Source organism: Fringilla coelebs, assembly GCF_963513975.1.
Source record: "Fringilla coelebs genome assembly, chromosome: 6".
Taxonomy (NCBI): Eukaryota; Metazoa; Chordata; class Aves; order Passeriformes; family Fringillidae; genus Fringilla; species Fringilla coelebs.
In genome coordinates, this window is record NC_140034.1 from 60764211 (window position 1) to 60778792 (window position 14582).

The 14582-nt window shown below is 39.5% G+C and overlaps 1 protein-coding gene across 1 annotated transcript in view; it reads right to left on the minus strand.

Annotated features, from left to right (window-relative positions):
* SHANK2 (SH3 and multiple ankyrin repeat domains 2) overlaps window positions 1–14582 on the minus strand; it is a gene marked incomplete at both ends in the record, with an annotated part of 241253 nt that overhangs the window by 114385 nt on the left and 112286 nt on the right. Inside the window, one exon of the mRNA XM_084208756.1 lies at window positions 11695–11770. Within this exon, the coding sequence (XP_084064882.1) occupies window positions 11695–11770 (76 nt within the window). The remainder of the gene's footprint in view (window positions 1–11694; window positions 11771–14582) is intronic.

Below are 14582 nucleotides of genomic sequence, written 5' to 3' on the forward strand. Positions count from 1 at the left end.
GTTACTGCTGGAAGGGGTCAACCTTACAATTTATAGTCAACTACTCTAATGGCTTCAAGAAAATTGGCTAATCCTACTAATTAAGGCCTTCAAGATTAATGAAGACTCTTTCTGTGATTGCTCAAGTTTCCCAGGCATCAATCATCCACTTTTAGGTCTCACAGAAGAGCTCCCACAGCTCTCCTGTGTCAGGCAAAGTAGCAATCACTTGCTCAAGAGGCAGCAGCTATAGTAGCGAGTGGGTTCTGTGCTCAGCAGTAGGAAAATACACAGGCTGTCCCTAAAAAACCCACTGGCAACCCAAACAGAAACAGTGGGATGTAGCCAACTAAACAGTCAAAATCACAGTGACCTCTCCCTTCACAGCATCCTAGGATCCCAGAATTGGGGGACTGGCCCACTCTGTACAGCTGAGCAATGCTAATGTCTTATATGACAAGTCCAATGATTTTCCTTTAGAACATATGTTTACCTGGAAGTTCATAGCAAGCTGTGTTTGGGAGGAAGAAAATATTTCCAAATAGATTGGTCAGTGCCTCAGTACTTTCCTCATGGCAGATAGAACCCAGCATTAAAATAGAAAGAGTGGAGAGCAGTAAACTTTAAATTGATAAATTCCTTACTAGCCAGCTGAAGAAATAAGTCCAAGGAGTATGATCATGGTATAATAGTTAAAATATGACTATTTAGAGAGGGGATGAAGATAATCACTTAGAACTAAAATTCTCCAAGTCGTTCTGCTATGTCATTAAAAAAAACAAACTGGAAAATAAGGGGTGCATATGGAAGTGCAGCAGGGAACCAAATCCTCAGTACTACCTATGGATCTCTGCTTTACGGGTGCTCCCAAAGAAATCCAAAAGCAGAATCTTCACAGGCACAGACAATTGGTTGTGTGTCAGTGCCTGACAGCCACAGCTGGCACTCAAACAAAAGAAACCCAGAGAAGACACACAAGATCACCATTACCCCTGCTTGCACTGTGTTCCTCTCTGGCTTTGCGATTTGTGGCAAACAATTTAAAATTGCAACAAAAAGGACATGGTCGAATTTCTCCTTGATAAACTTGGCATAGCTGTGTCTTCCTCAGCTGGCTATGATCAAGCCAGATAAAGGAACAGGAAATAAGAAAGGATGCTCCAGCAATACTCCTGGAACCTCCCCATATTCATATATTTGTATTTCCAATCTCCTGTAGCAGTGCTGTTTCTCCAGAGTTAGTAAACATCTCGTGGAGCTCTTTGATCATGAGAGCAGCAAGGCTGCAGATTTTGCTTTGAAATCTGCTGATGAAAGAGGAATATGTCAAACTGTGTCTGTTTTAAAGACATGGACATATTCTCCAGTTCTGGATCTGTACTGCACAGTGAGGGAATCACAGGCTCCAGTAAAACCTCACAGAACATCTTCCACCTAAAAAAGGTGTTTCATTCACACTTCTAAACAAGGAATCAAGCCATCTTTATTGGATTTTGAATACTTGATACCCTGGGTAAAAAAAGAGCAGTTCTTCACTAAGTCCCCAAACCCACACTAACGTCAGCCAGGAAGGGATTCAGTAAGAATCAGCAAGTCAGAAAGATGGTGTGGCTTTTTCCAGCCTGTGATCAGTAGAGGTGTCCAAAAAAAAAAATACAATAAAAATCAACCATCATTTCAAGAAGCAACCTATCCTATTTTAAAGAGACTAACAGTGCTGTACACTTGAATGGACTTATGCTACAAAACTTTACAAAAAAATATATGTTTAAAAGAGAAATATTGAATTTCACAACAGAAGTGCACAGTAGATACACAATTTCTTTATGTAGAACCAAAGCAAATCTTTGTCTGTCTCCTTCTCTCCCCACCTCACTCCACATTCCTTTACTCAGCTTTTAATTACACTTATTGTCACATTTTTTAGTGTGCAGGAGAACAGAGTAGCCAATCCAAAGTAATACTTTTGAAATAAATTGATTTGGCTATTGGTACTTGTAGGTTGTTTCCTGGTTTCACCTTAAGTTGCTGAAACTGCAACAAGTAAAGTAAAATATTGATACAGCAAACCAGGAAGATACCTTCCTGGAATGACAAATCATCCAGTAAAAGTCTGATTCTATATTATGTAGGAATCTCAGGATAGGATATAAAAGCAATTAAAAAAGTCAGTGATAAGTTCATAATCCTAAGCAAATGTATAGATAGGGTATATATGCACCATATGTATGGATATATTGATACCTATGTATGAATGTGTTTATACACACTCACAAAAAACCCAAGTATTTAGCCTTTTTTAAAAGAAATGTTATTATTCTTTCACATCCACGCTGGTAGAGAGAAAACAAAACATCATGGGGAGTGAGCAAAGTGGAAAATGAACTTAAAAATAAAAACTTAATTTCTCTGTATTAATTGATTTCATTTTTCTTTTAAAAAGGATCAGTCATTTCAGACATCACACATGACCAAGTGAAAATCAGACATGCAGGCAGGAGTCCTTCTGCTGAGGAACAGGAGAGCTTTATAGCCCAGAGTCCCTCTAACCCCTTCACACAAATGTTCCCCCTAGCACAGGAATATTTTGGGTTCCAGCACACTCCACTTGCACCTGACACTTATCAGCAATTTTCAGTTTTATTTATCAAGCGTTTGAGCAACGTGAGCCTGGACTGTGGAAATATTAATATTCATTGCTAATACGATAAGCCTTGGGCAAACAGGCTGTCCAAACACTCACATATGTTTAGGTAACCAGGATATTTATCTAATAAACACTTCACTGTTTAGGTTTGTATTTTCCTACCCCAAACCAGCTGCATTTCCACCCTCAGATGTTGCCACCAAACCACAGAGAAACAGGAATTTTCTTCCTAATCATCTTAACATATAAAGTATTTAAATAAATGGAATATTAATTATAGATGTTAAACCCACTGGTTTTTTATACAGTTTTTTTAAAAAATTCATCGTTTTCCTGCTGTTTTTGCTAAAATTGGTCATTATTATCACAGACAACCTCAGCACCAAGGAGAGGAACATGTTCAGGGTTATCAAACAGGACAAGTGACAAAGGCAGAACAAGGGAAGTAACTTCAATCACACCTTCGGTTTAAAAGAAAATAAACAGAAAGTGTTTTATTAACACTTTTTAAATGTGCTACAAGCCCTTTAAGGTAGCAGTTTGACCTTGGAAGTCTTTAAAACAATTATTAAACTCACAGTACATTTTGTATCATAACTCCACTTGCTCCAAGAAAGTCTAAATAAAAATAAGCTACAAAATAGGGGAAAGAAATTTCAGGACTAGTGACAAACATGAGTTTCAGATTAGTTTTAAGGGATCCCTCAAGTTTTCCGTCCCACCCTGTCTGCTATGATGAGCAGGAGGAATTATCATCCTCCTGTCCTGTATTCCTTGGAAAATTAACGCAGCCCAGGACCACAAAGAGTGTGAGTAGCCCTGACTGTACATTTCAGCCTTATAGATGGAACTATTTTACTTACAAGTCTGCATTGTACAGAAAAGCACAGTGGTTAAATCAATGTTAAACACACTGCAAATTTTTATGACAAAAAATGTTATACCTTTAGTATATAACTCACAAGTAAGCTTGAATTTCTGTCTCAAAACAAATGAGGCCTCTCCAAAGGCATAAAGTTTTTCAGAAAAACATCTTTATTCTTCTCCAAAAGGTTAAAAAATACAGTGTACAGTGAGAAACTTTGATTTTCTAGGATTTTGCATAGAAAAGCTGTAAAGGTGATGTGAATTACAGTTAAATTTTCACATATCCCTTTAAAAATCCTGACTAATCATGTTATTGCACAGCCTCATTAACATCAGAAAGGAGGTGGCAACTCTACCTTATTTTCTGAAATATATTCTCCCTCTCCATTTCTCTAATTGCAGTAAGCTCTTGAGTTATTTTAAGTCTATGCCAAATTTTGCTTACCTGCAAAACAAAATGTCCATCTTAACAGCTCTCCTGCCTCCCAACATCATTATTTTCAGCAATTCTGTCAAAGCATGGCCAGTTTAGCCCAAACTGCTGGTAGCAGTGAAAAAATAACTGACTTTACAATTTTATTTAAATTGGCCATGACTTCTCTTAATTATGTGAATGTTGAACTGGAACCTGTCTTTATTGCCCCCCTTGCCTTTCACATTTAGCTTGTTGGTTGCACTGATGTGGAATTTCTGGGAATATGAAGCTTTCTTTTTTTCTGTACTGGAGACAAGGTAAAAACATTGGTTTATCATTTCAGATGCATAGATTTTAATGTATTTCAGAGTTTATGGTGCTGGAAGTGGTTGCAGTAGAGGTATAAACCACCTCTGCCATAGGTGCAGCTGCTCCAGGTTTGGACATACTGGTCTAAAGGATCCCACAATCTACTCAGTATCAGCCCTGGTTTTCAAATGAAGCACCAAAAAATTAATTCTGTTATCTGGACCCTATAAAAAATTAGAGAAATTAGAAGGCACATGGGTAACAGGATTTTTTCCCCCTAAAGATGCAGTAGCCACTTTTTCTTAGTGCACATATTCAACACTCACTATTGCTCTGCTTAGAACCTTGCCACAAACTCAGTTTTTGTGTAACACTTATCCCTTAAAGCCAAGCTTTTGTTGATACATTTTAGTGCTTGTCAGACATCATCTCTCCAAAGACAGGCTGACATTTTGTGTCAGAGAGAGCAGGGAGCCCCAGCAGCATCACCAGCCACTCAATTGGTGCATCTGACAATCATTGCCACGGAGCAGCCCCTAACATCCACGAGGATGGAGAGAGCATCTGCTCCTGGCTTGGGGAAAAAGGAACACTTCCAAAGGGCTTGGATAAAGTGCTGCTCTGTCCAGCAGGTTCCTGGCATTCAGCAGCAGCTCAGGCTGTGGATTTAAGTCTGACACACAAGGGACTCAAGCCCAGACCTCCTTTAGTCCAGGTGAATGCTCCACCACCAGTTATTGTTTGCTCTTTAGCTGCTCCCTCTTTGCTGGGTTCAATTCCATTTCTTAAAGAAACACAGCTCCAGCACATCTGGTTTGTCCCAAGAGGAACAAGGCACCCTCCTCCCACACCTTCCTTTTGCACCACCAAAGAGACTGAGCGTGAAAATCCACCCCTTTCCAATTTTGGATCATTTCAGCTTTCAAGAGGAACAAAACACATACGCTGCCTGCCAGCCACACTGAGAATGTTGCCTCATAGATCAAATTCACCAAATATTTGTGAAAATCTGCCTGGAAAGAGGGGTTGGGGGTGGGGGGAAGAGTGGTTTAGATCACTCCCACTGGAGACAAGCCCACAGTGAGAGCTTACCAGTTATTTGTTCCATTTGGGGCTGCCAACTGCATCATTCCCAACCAGAGGCACCATATGGAGCCTTTGCTCATCTGGTGATGAGGTGACAGCACGGCAGCCAAAGTTGCCCTGGGGCAGGGCATTAAATCATCACAGGGCTGGGATGCAGGAATGGAAAACACCAATTATTAGAAACCTAATCATACTCCTTTCTCCCCCCTCCCCAAAAAATCCCATTTGAATCTCCTGTTTTCCTCTGCTCTAATTATGTCGCTCTTGTTTCTAACCAACCTGGTGTCACACCCTCACAAACTTGTTCTGCATCTCCACTCATTTTTCTTTTCTTTTTTTCATTTCCTCTACTCTATTTTAAAGAATAAAACCCACTTTATTCCCCGCCATGCACAGGACACAGGCTGCTGCTTTCAGTGGTGACATTTAAATCCATGCTGTCCTCCAGCATCCGGCTGGAGGAGTTGCAGAGGAAATCCTGCTGAGCCTAGGAGTACCAATTGCTGTGCAGGAAATGGCACAGCCCCGAAATCCCAGCGCTTGCAAGCAGCAGCTTCTCCACCCCAGGCACACAGTTAAGCCTGAACTAGCACTAGAGATAGATCCTAAAAGTTTTTCAGAAGGAGAATTGTAATTCTACATTTGAGAAAGGCTGTACATTTTTTTTTTCCCCTCAGCTCTTGAGCTCTCTTTGCTAACACTTATCACTAAAAATTTAGGCAAACATCTAGCCCAGAAAATGCATTTTAATAATTAGTTACCAAACCATTAGCTGCTAAAAGCTGGAATCTTACTGAAGTGGGTTGAGCAAATTTCACTGTTCAGGCAGCAAAAAACTTAAAAATGCACTGATAAGCTAATGGAAACTTTTATCACTCACAGTAGTGTTTTGCATCTTACCATAATTGTATTAGACCTTAATAGTGCAATTACAGTACAGGTTTAGATGGAGAGGCACCACAATTCAGATGCACACAAACACACACACCCTTTTTGCCTCTTATTTCGGCAATTGCTTTCAATATTTGCTGTAGCCACCAGCACAAAAAGCTCCATCGTGGCATCACACAACAGCAGGGGAGGCAAAGTGCAAAGTTGTTTATTAGCAACCAAAGGAATTTCCATTAGAAACGGAATAATTGTAAATTAAAAACTTCACATTTTCCATCTCCACCTGCTCCATAGAGGCTACAATGTGTTAATTATTGCTTAAATACATATGCAATTCTTCAAATTGCATCAAATTATGCTCTTCAAGTTAATGAGGCACAAGGTATTAAAATTGAGCTACCCTTGACTTTCTGCCTCACATTAAGAGCAGCTCAGTGCTATCAGGCTGTTATACTGACAGTTAATTAATTAATTCAGAACAGACAACGGGCAAGTGCAACAAAATAACTTTAGACATCAAGGTGAGATTACATCCACACAAAACATTTTACATACTTTTTTCCCCCTACAATTTGACTGGTGCTGACCATTCTCTGTGCCCAAAAGAACCATGGTATCACATCTGCAGAGATTTTAAATCATTAAAATCTCAGACAGCTTTCAGATGTAACCACAACACTGTCTCACAGGCTTATATTTAATTACAATGATGAGCATACTCAGATATTTTTGTTACCATCTTCTAGGCAAAAACTGAGCTATGTGTATAGGTTAAAAAGTTAAAATGCTGCTGGTTTTACTTATTTCCACCAGAGGAAACCAAGGACTATGTTTAAAATATATGCCTGCAGGTAAAATCAGCTGTAAATCCCTTTCCACTTATTACTAATGTGTCAATCCCAGATTGTGGATTTATTGTTAAGAATGAGCAGCACCATTTTAATCTCCTTATTCCCATTTCCTTCAAGAGATCTCTTGAACAGTACAGACTCCCCAGGAAACATTTAGACAGTGGAACTGTTGATATCCAACAGAAAACAAAAGAGCAGTTCATAGAATCCTAGAATGGTTTGGGTTGAAAGGGACCTTAAGGACCATTTAGTTCCAATCCCATATCATCTAGTTCTTACTTCAATTCAGAAAATCCCATTTATTTTCCATGTAACAACACTTCTCTCACTGTTCTGCCCAGGCAGAACCAACATGAAAACGTGGGAAGCAGGATATAAAATATAACAACAGCTTTTATACCTTCCCTCAATTTCTGCAAGGATCCATTTGCCAGGATTTGGTGGATTGCTGCCAGGCAAGCAGCACTCAGCAAACACATAAGCCAAATTCCCCACCCCAGGGACATGGGGCCACCATAACCAAGGATAAAATCCCTTTGCTCCCCAGCAGTTTTACATTCCTCACCACTTGCAATGGCCAGAATTCCACAAAAACTTTCCATCTGTTTTAAATCTATATTTTATTATTTAAAAATCTATATTTAAAGAGATGAGCAACTGAATTTCTCCAGAGGGAGGATTATTTATGTGAAATATCCAAATGAAACCAGATGAAAGTATTTCTGCATAGGACTGAAAGCTTCCACTAAAATAGGTGTGGAATGCACCTAATGCTTAAACCACCAAGACAGCCCCACTTACATCACAACTTTGGGAAAAAGGTATCCAACAGGCACATTCTGTGGGCTAAAAAAATGAAAAATATAACCAAGCTCTCCACAGCATGCTGAGTTGCAGGGGCAGACAGCTTCAGCTGCGCCAAAGAGTCTCTCTGAGCTGCTCAGGAATAAATCTTCTGCTGCTCTATCTAGCAGCACAGATGACAACAGCAACAGAGAATGGCCTGGAAAGAACTTCTGAGAAGAATCCCTATTTTTTATTAGGTGTTTGTATGTAAATTGGCTTTTGAAGAGCTGCTCCTGTCAGCATCTACACTTGTAGGACATGGATGTTGCCACCTGACTCCTAGTAGGGACAGGAGGGTGAATTAATTAAGCCTTTAATTAAGTTTTCTTACAGATTACACCATCCTGTTTTCCTCTTGGTCTTCCTCCAGAAAAACAGAACAAAAACCATAAGGCAAATCAATTTGGTCCTGTCATTAATGTGGTGGTAACCAGCCTTTGGAAAAGGTTATTTTTCATCACATCCTCTCCTGTGAGCTCCTTAATACTGCTGGAGCCATGGGATGTCAAAGAAAGGCACCAGGAAAACTTCTGCCATGCAGGGATTGGAAGCAGTTAAAGAGTCTGGAGAAAACGCCCATGTGAGTCAATAACTCTGTGGGGAAAGACACAGAATAGGCAGGAGACCTCCCATTCATGTGCAGATTTGATTACACTGATGTTGGCATTGCTGTGTTATTGACTTTTCCTGCTGCCCTGTTCTGCTGGGGGTGGGAGACGATGCAATGAATGAAGTAGGAAAAGTTTCCACTGTCATGTCCTAAAGTTCCCAAATTCATGGGGGCCATGGATGATGTTTTCCACCACTCCAAATTTATCATTTTTACATAGCACCACACTATGTCTCATATTATTTATGTCTCCAGAGTATAAAACTAAGTTATCACTGTATTAACAGTCCCTTTCCATTTAAAAGGGTGATAACATTTTACATTTAAAATTAAACTAATTAATTCCACATATTTTCCTGACTGAACAATCTACTGTCCCATCTTGAAAGACTCAATCAATTCCCTCACTTCAGTTAAAAAGCAGATAAAAAATGGCAATTTCTCAAGGTTTAACTTAGCTTTAAGTTTTTAAAAAATAAAGATTTTTTTTTTAATTCAAACATTCATTCTATGCCTTAGCAATACTTTCTATTACTAAACTGGAATTCAACCTTGATCAATTAACTCATTTTTGCCCTACAAATAATTTTATTTCAATTAACTGCTGACAAATGCAGGGAAGACAAAACTTCAGAGATGTGGCAGAGCAGTTCTGCGTTATCTCCTTGCAGTTTCAGTGGTGTATCTGCTCTTTAGGACAAGGAGTGGGGATTTAAACTGAAAGAGGATAGACATTAAGAAGAAATTCTTCCCTTTTGAGGGCATGTCATCAGCATTTAAAGCAGATAATATATCAGACCCGGTAGTTTCAAATACTATATTATATTTGTATGATATTTAGTGACTATTTGCATGGGCAAGCAAGTCTCAGTGCCTTTCTCCACATTAGTAAGCATCCTCCCCATTTTCCCAAAGTTAATGTATGGATAACTGATCTCTTATGCAAAGCTGAAATAGGATTTAATGAACCTCCATTACTCAAGCTGCACATTTTCCTCAAGATGAAAAATGCCATGTACAATGTATTTTCCTGCATGTGAATAAGCCCATTAATATAGATTTCTGAACAGAGTGTTTCTACTCAGCAATTTTTGCCCTTTGGGAGGGAGAAGGAAAGGGAGAAGGGAGCAAACACTTCCCCTCACTCCCCCACAGTCTCTGGAAAGGAACTGGATCAGCTTTGTTAGTACTTAGGATTCAGAGCTGTTCTTAGCACAGAGGCACAATTGCCTTCTGACAAATGTTTATGAAACCTTTGCTGCCAGCATTAAATCTGTTCTAATGTATTCTTCCCCGACTTTGATACGAAAGGATAACAGAGAAATTAATCAAAGCAATACAAATTTGGCAATATCAAAAATTGCTCTCACTTTCACACCTTGTTGGCCTCTTTGAATAATTCCCCTCCCTGAAGAAGCCCTTATGAGGTATTAAATCTGGATGTACCACCAAGAGACATTAATCTCCAGACAGGTCCTGAAAAGCAAATTCTCTTTGCTTTAGCAGCAATGCACAAGCACCAGTGAAATCACCATTCAGCGGTACAAAAAGTTGATTTGCAGCCTCAGTCAGGTACCTGAAACACAACTTGGTGTGTTATTGGCTTTCTTAGTTTTCCTGGTGTTACTTTACAAAAATTCTAGATTTACCATTCTTTAATGAAAAAAATATCTTAAGCAAGGCTACCTTTCCACTGTATTTCTTAGAATTTCACATTCATTTTGCCTTCTCCTACCTTTTCCTCTCAATTTCCACTATTACCCTTTCAAATAGATCCACCGGGTCTTGGATTCTCTGTGGAAACTCAAGGAGAGTTTTCTTCCAAGCCTTGTCAGGAGAACTCTTCTGCTGTCCCTCTCTACTACTCAGACAATTAATAGATATCAACTGCAGACACTCTTCATAACTAATTTATATAAGGCTGTACAAAAGTCCATTTTTTCCGGATTATCTCTCCTGCTCAGTCCTGAATTGGGTAAGATACATTTTTTGAGAGCTTTACTGTTGCACTGGACAAACCCAATACCTTTAGGAAAAAACCTCAAAACAACAGAGAAATAAAACAACCCAAACTCCCTCCCCACCCCAAAAAAGGTAGAAAGGAAGGTTTTGATAGAATTGACATTTTCTAATGAAAAAAAATCTTTTGTTAGAAAGTAGCAGGAGGTTTCCAAGTGGAATTATTTGATATCTCTGAGGCAACATGCAGCAGACACAGCTTCTCTCTTTTGCAGAAACAGCCCTATCCATTCACACTGAAATACAGAGACAAGGATATGAATTTTATAGACTAATGATCACTCAAAGAACCTTGTAAAAAGCCAACTCTTCTCACTGCAAACGTCCCCAGTAACCACTGAGTCTGCTCTGCAAAGCTTGTCTCAGAGAATGAGCTCACAGCTTCTCTTGACAACTTTACCACCGTCAGACTGCCCCAGTCAATCACATCATGTCCAACTGGGAACTCCCTCTGCAGATTTTTCAACTCACAGAGAAGCAAATCCTGAACCTCAGAACAAAGTCTAAGATCACAGAACAAAACCAACAGTTACCATATTTTTCTTTTTCTTTTTTTTTTAGTGTTGTGCTACATGAAACTCTGCCATTTCTTTACACATTTCAGAGTTTTTCTCCTACGAGAAATGTGGTTTCCTTGCAAACAAACAAGAAAAACAAACCCAAGCTGCAATTGGACACTCAGGAGAAAAGCATAATAATTCCAGTATGCCACCAAAACTTCCTCAAGAAGACACCAAAAGCTAACTGAGGTTCTGTGTTTTGAAGGTCATCCTTTCTACCAGCAGTCACCTGTATGTTCAAGGTATATCCATGAGGGAGAAGAGCCTGCTTAAAAATCATGAATTCTCCACAAATAAATCTGATTTCTCATTTCCAGCAGCTTCTGTTCTACTCAGGTTCCAAAGTTACTGTTCAGAACAACAAATCTTTCACCACTCCCAAAACAAAACAGTGAAACTCATTACTTCACTGCTCCCAAATTTTCTACACCCATCCCATATGAACAAAGAAAACTACAATGAAAACCAATTTTGAAGTCAAAATGGTACCCTCAGAAGTTCTGTTTAGTGATCTGCTTCCCCCTTCCCCTCCAAAGCCTAAACCAAAAGTAACAATTAAATAAAACCTGGGAAGGTTTTGTAAACAGATTGCAACCAAAAGGAAAAATTCTTACCTTGAAGCATCAAAGCTGTCATAGGATCCAACAGTGTAGTGTCTAAACAGCTTCTTTGTTCTATCTGCTCGTGTTTCTGCACAGAGAAAAAAGAATTTTCAATATTTTTGTATTTCTTAATATTCCCTCACAGTGAATTAACATAGTTTCAAGGCATTTTGGAAAAAAATGTTGGCTTTGGAGATATTCTTTTATGGCATCAGACACATCAAGTGAATAAGGAGAACTTCTTGGAGATGATGAATCACATCATTCCCAAGTTTTAAAGCTCCACTCACATTCTCAGTGGCAAAAACTTTTGTGTCCAATATTTGTGCCTTTTATAGCTAAGAGGCAAAATAGAAGAAGAAAGAAAGAAGGAAGAAAAATCTGCAATAGATGTCAGAAAGGTTGGGAAAATAGCTGAAATATGTAAATCAATATTTTTTTGCCTAACTATGGGCTGGTCCTCCAATGACATCACCTTTGGTTTGGCTAAGAGACATCAGAAATCAGATGGAAAAGGTTCTGGTTCAGATTATGACCATCAAAGTCTCATCTGCACAGCTGAGGGACTCTCCATGGAAGGACAGCCTGACAATTTCAACAGATTTTACTGATTCTCCAAGCCAGCCAGAGCCCTCAAGGCAGAGCACCTCTGTGGCACAGCTTTTCAGGATGGTACAAATGACTGAGAGACTGGCGCTGTCAAACGACCAAGGCAAGCCTGCAGAGAGAAAAAAACCATCAGAGCAGGATGGAAGGGCTTTGAACACAGCCAAAGAGCAGGAGAAAGTCCTGGGAGGAAGACTGGGAAAAATCCCTATTTCCATGCTTTAACCAGTGCAGCTGACATGTAACTGGATCATGCTCCCAGCTGGAGGCATAAATACAAATACATCCATAATTCAGAGAAATTCCAGCTGGAAAGGTACATGAAGGTTGCAGCTGGCTAAAAGAGTAAGAAAGTTGTTTCTTCAGAGATGTGCATCAGTTGGCAAGGCCCAAGAAAAGCAGAATTAGGAAAAAAATCAAAAATATTTACATTTATATTTATTATGTGGAGACCAGCCAGCCTCCATCCTACTGGCCAGAGAGGGAGTAAATTCCTATTATAATATGAACTCTACTTGAGAGTTTAGTTTATTTTGTCTCTTTGTCACTCACCTAAAACCTGTATTTTCTGCCTAAAAGGCCTTTCCTTTACCCAAAATTCCTGCTCCTATTGCACAAATTGCAGTCTGTTCCTCATCAAGAAGATTCTTTTTTTCATGCCAGTCTAAAAATCAGGTTCATACCAAGAGACAAACAGAAGAAACACAGAAAATCATAAACCTGGAGTCCACTTTCAGTTTCCCCCTGGCCTGTTCTCAGAAGTCCCTCAGAAATTATTACAAGAAATAAATTATGATAAAGAACATTTTGAAATCTTAAAGCAACTGCTTGAGCCTTAAGGAGCCAGATGTTCCTTCTGCAGAATCTGTTTTCTATAGCATGATATTTCAGTGCTATAAGGAATACAAAGTGGGTGGGAGGGATGGGAAGGCACAGCAAGACAGAGAGCTTTGTTCAGCTTCTCAGGATTGCAGAGCCAGCACTCTTCAGCTGCAGCTTGGGTCTGCTCTCCTCTGTTTCCCCCCACTCTTCTGTGGGCAATCAGGGATTATTTGGGGAAACAGAAACCTTGCAAGGTCCTGAACTCGAGGCTAAGTGGCAGTTTCCCAGGCTGCTGTGTTAAGCTCCCTAATTACCCTCTTTCCCTCACCTCACACAGATTCCAGGCTGCCCTATTATACAGCACAAGCACAGACACCCAGGAGCAGGGGGGGAGGACCAGGAATCTGCCATCAGAATGAACTGGGGACTGAAAAAGGAAAAGGACTCCATTCTCTGACTTGACAAAAGAACACAAAGATCCCATAGGCAAATGCCTAACAAATGCTGTTCTGAATTCAAGCCAAATATAGCACAGTAACACTGTTACAGGTATATTTGCACCAAGGGGTTAGCTTCAGGTTTCCTGAATTTGTACCTATTCTTATGGCCCAGGTTTTCTTAAGACCAGAACTCTTTATCAAAATGCTTTGCAGCAAGTTAGGACCACCTAGCATTAACAACCCCATAATTATTTAAGAAGCTTTTACCCATAGAATCTTTTGAGGATTTCTTCCTAAACTTGGTTGCAGATGGATTAGAAAGACCAGCAAGAAGATATGGATATGAAGGTCTAGAAACACATTATTTAGCAGTTTTATTTTAATAAAGATGATTATTTTAGTAATACTGCATTCTTACTGAGAGAAATATCTGTCACCACAGATGAAAAGTCACTACATCAAGTTGGATCAGTTCAAAAAGTTTTTCTAAGAGGTAGAGCAAAATGCCAGTGTTTGCAAAAATGGTCCCGTCTCCTTTACATTGACAAAAGACAGAAATATTGGGACATCACTTGAAGTTTCTAGATCTTTTGAGAAGCCCATATTTTATCAGAGTAAATACCATAAGAACACAACATTTTTTTTCCAGGTCCATTTTCCATTGAAGCCTGTGGAACTGCAGCAGAAATAAGCTGTGTGCCCTTGGCAATAGTGGCAATCAAAATAATAAAACCTCAGCTGTTTCTTTATTAGAATCATTTATTGTTGCAGACATCTCAATAAGCAACAGGCTCAAACCCTGCCCTTCCAGAATGTAATTTATAGAGTTCGAAGAGGGGTGAGCACTGAGAAAGTGTAGGTGGAAAACACTTCCTCCTTTCTCTACCTCAGGAGCAGTAAGGGCTTTCCTCCAAATAAACGTAGGGCTTCCTGTAGATTCTCTGTCTCAGCCTCATAAGTGACCACAGGACTCCAACAGATATTGCAGATATTATCAAAAGCTGAAAGACCACTGCCATGAAAAGCAAGAAA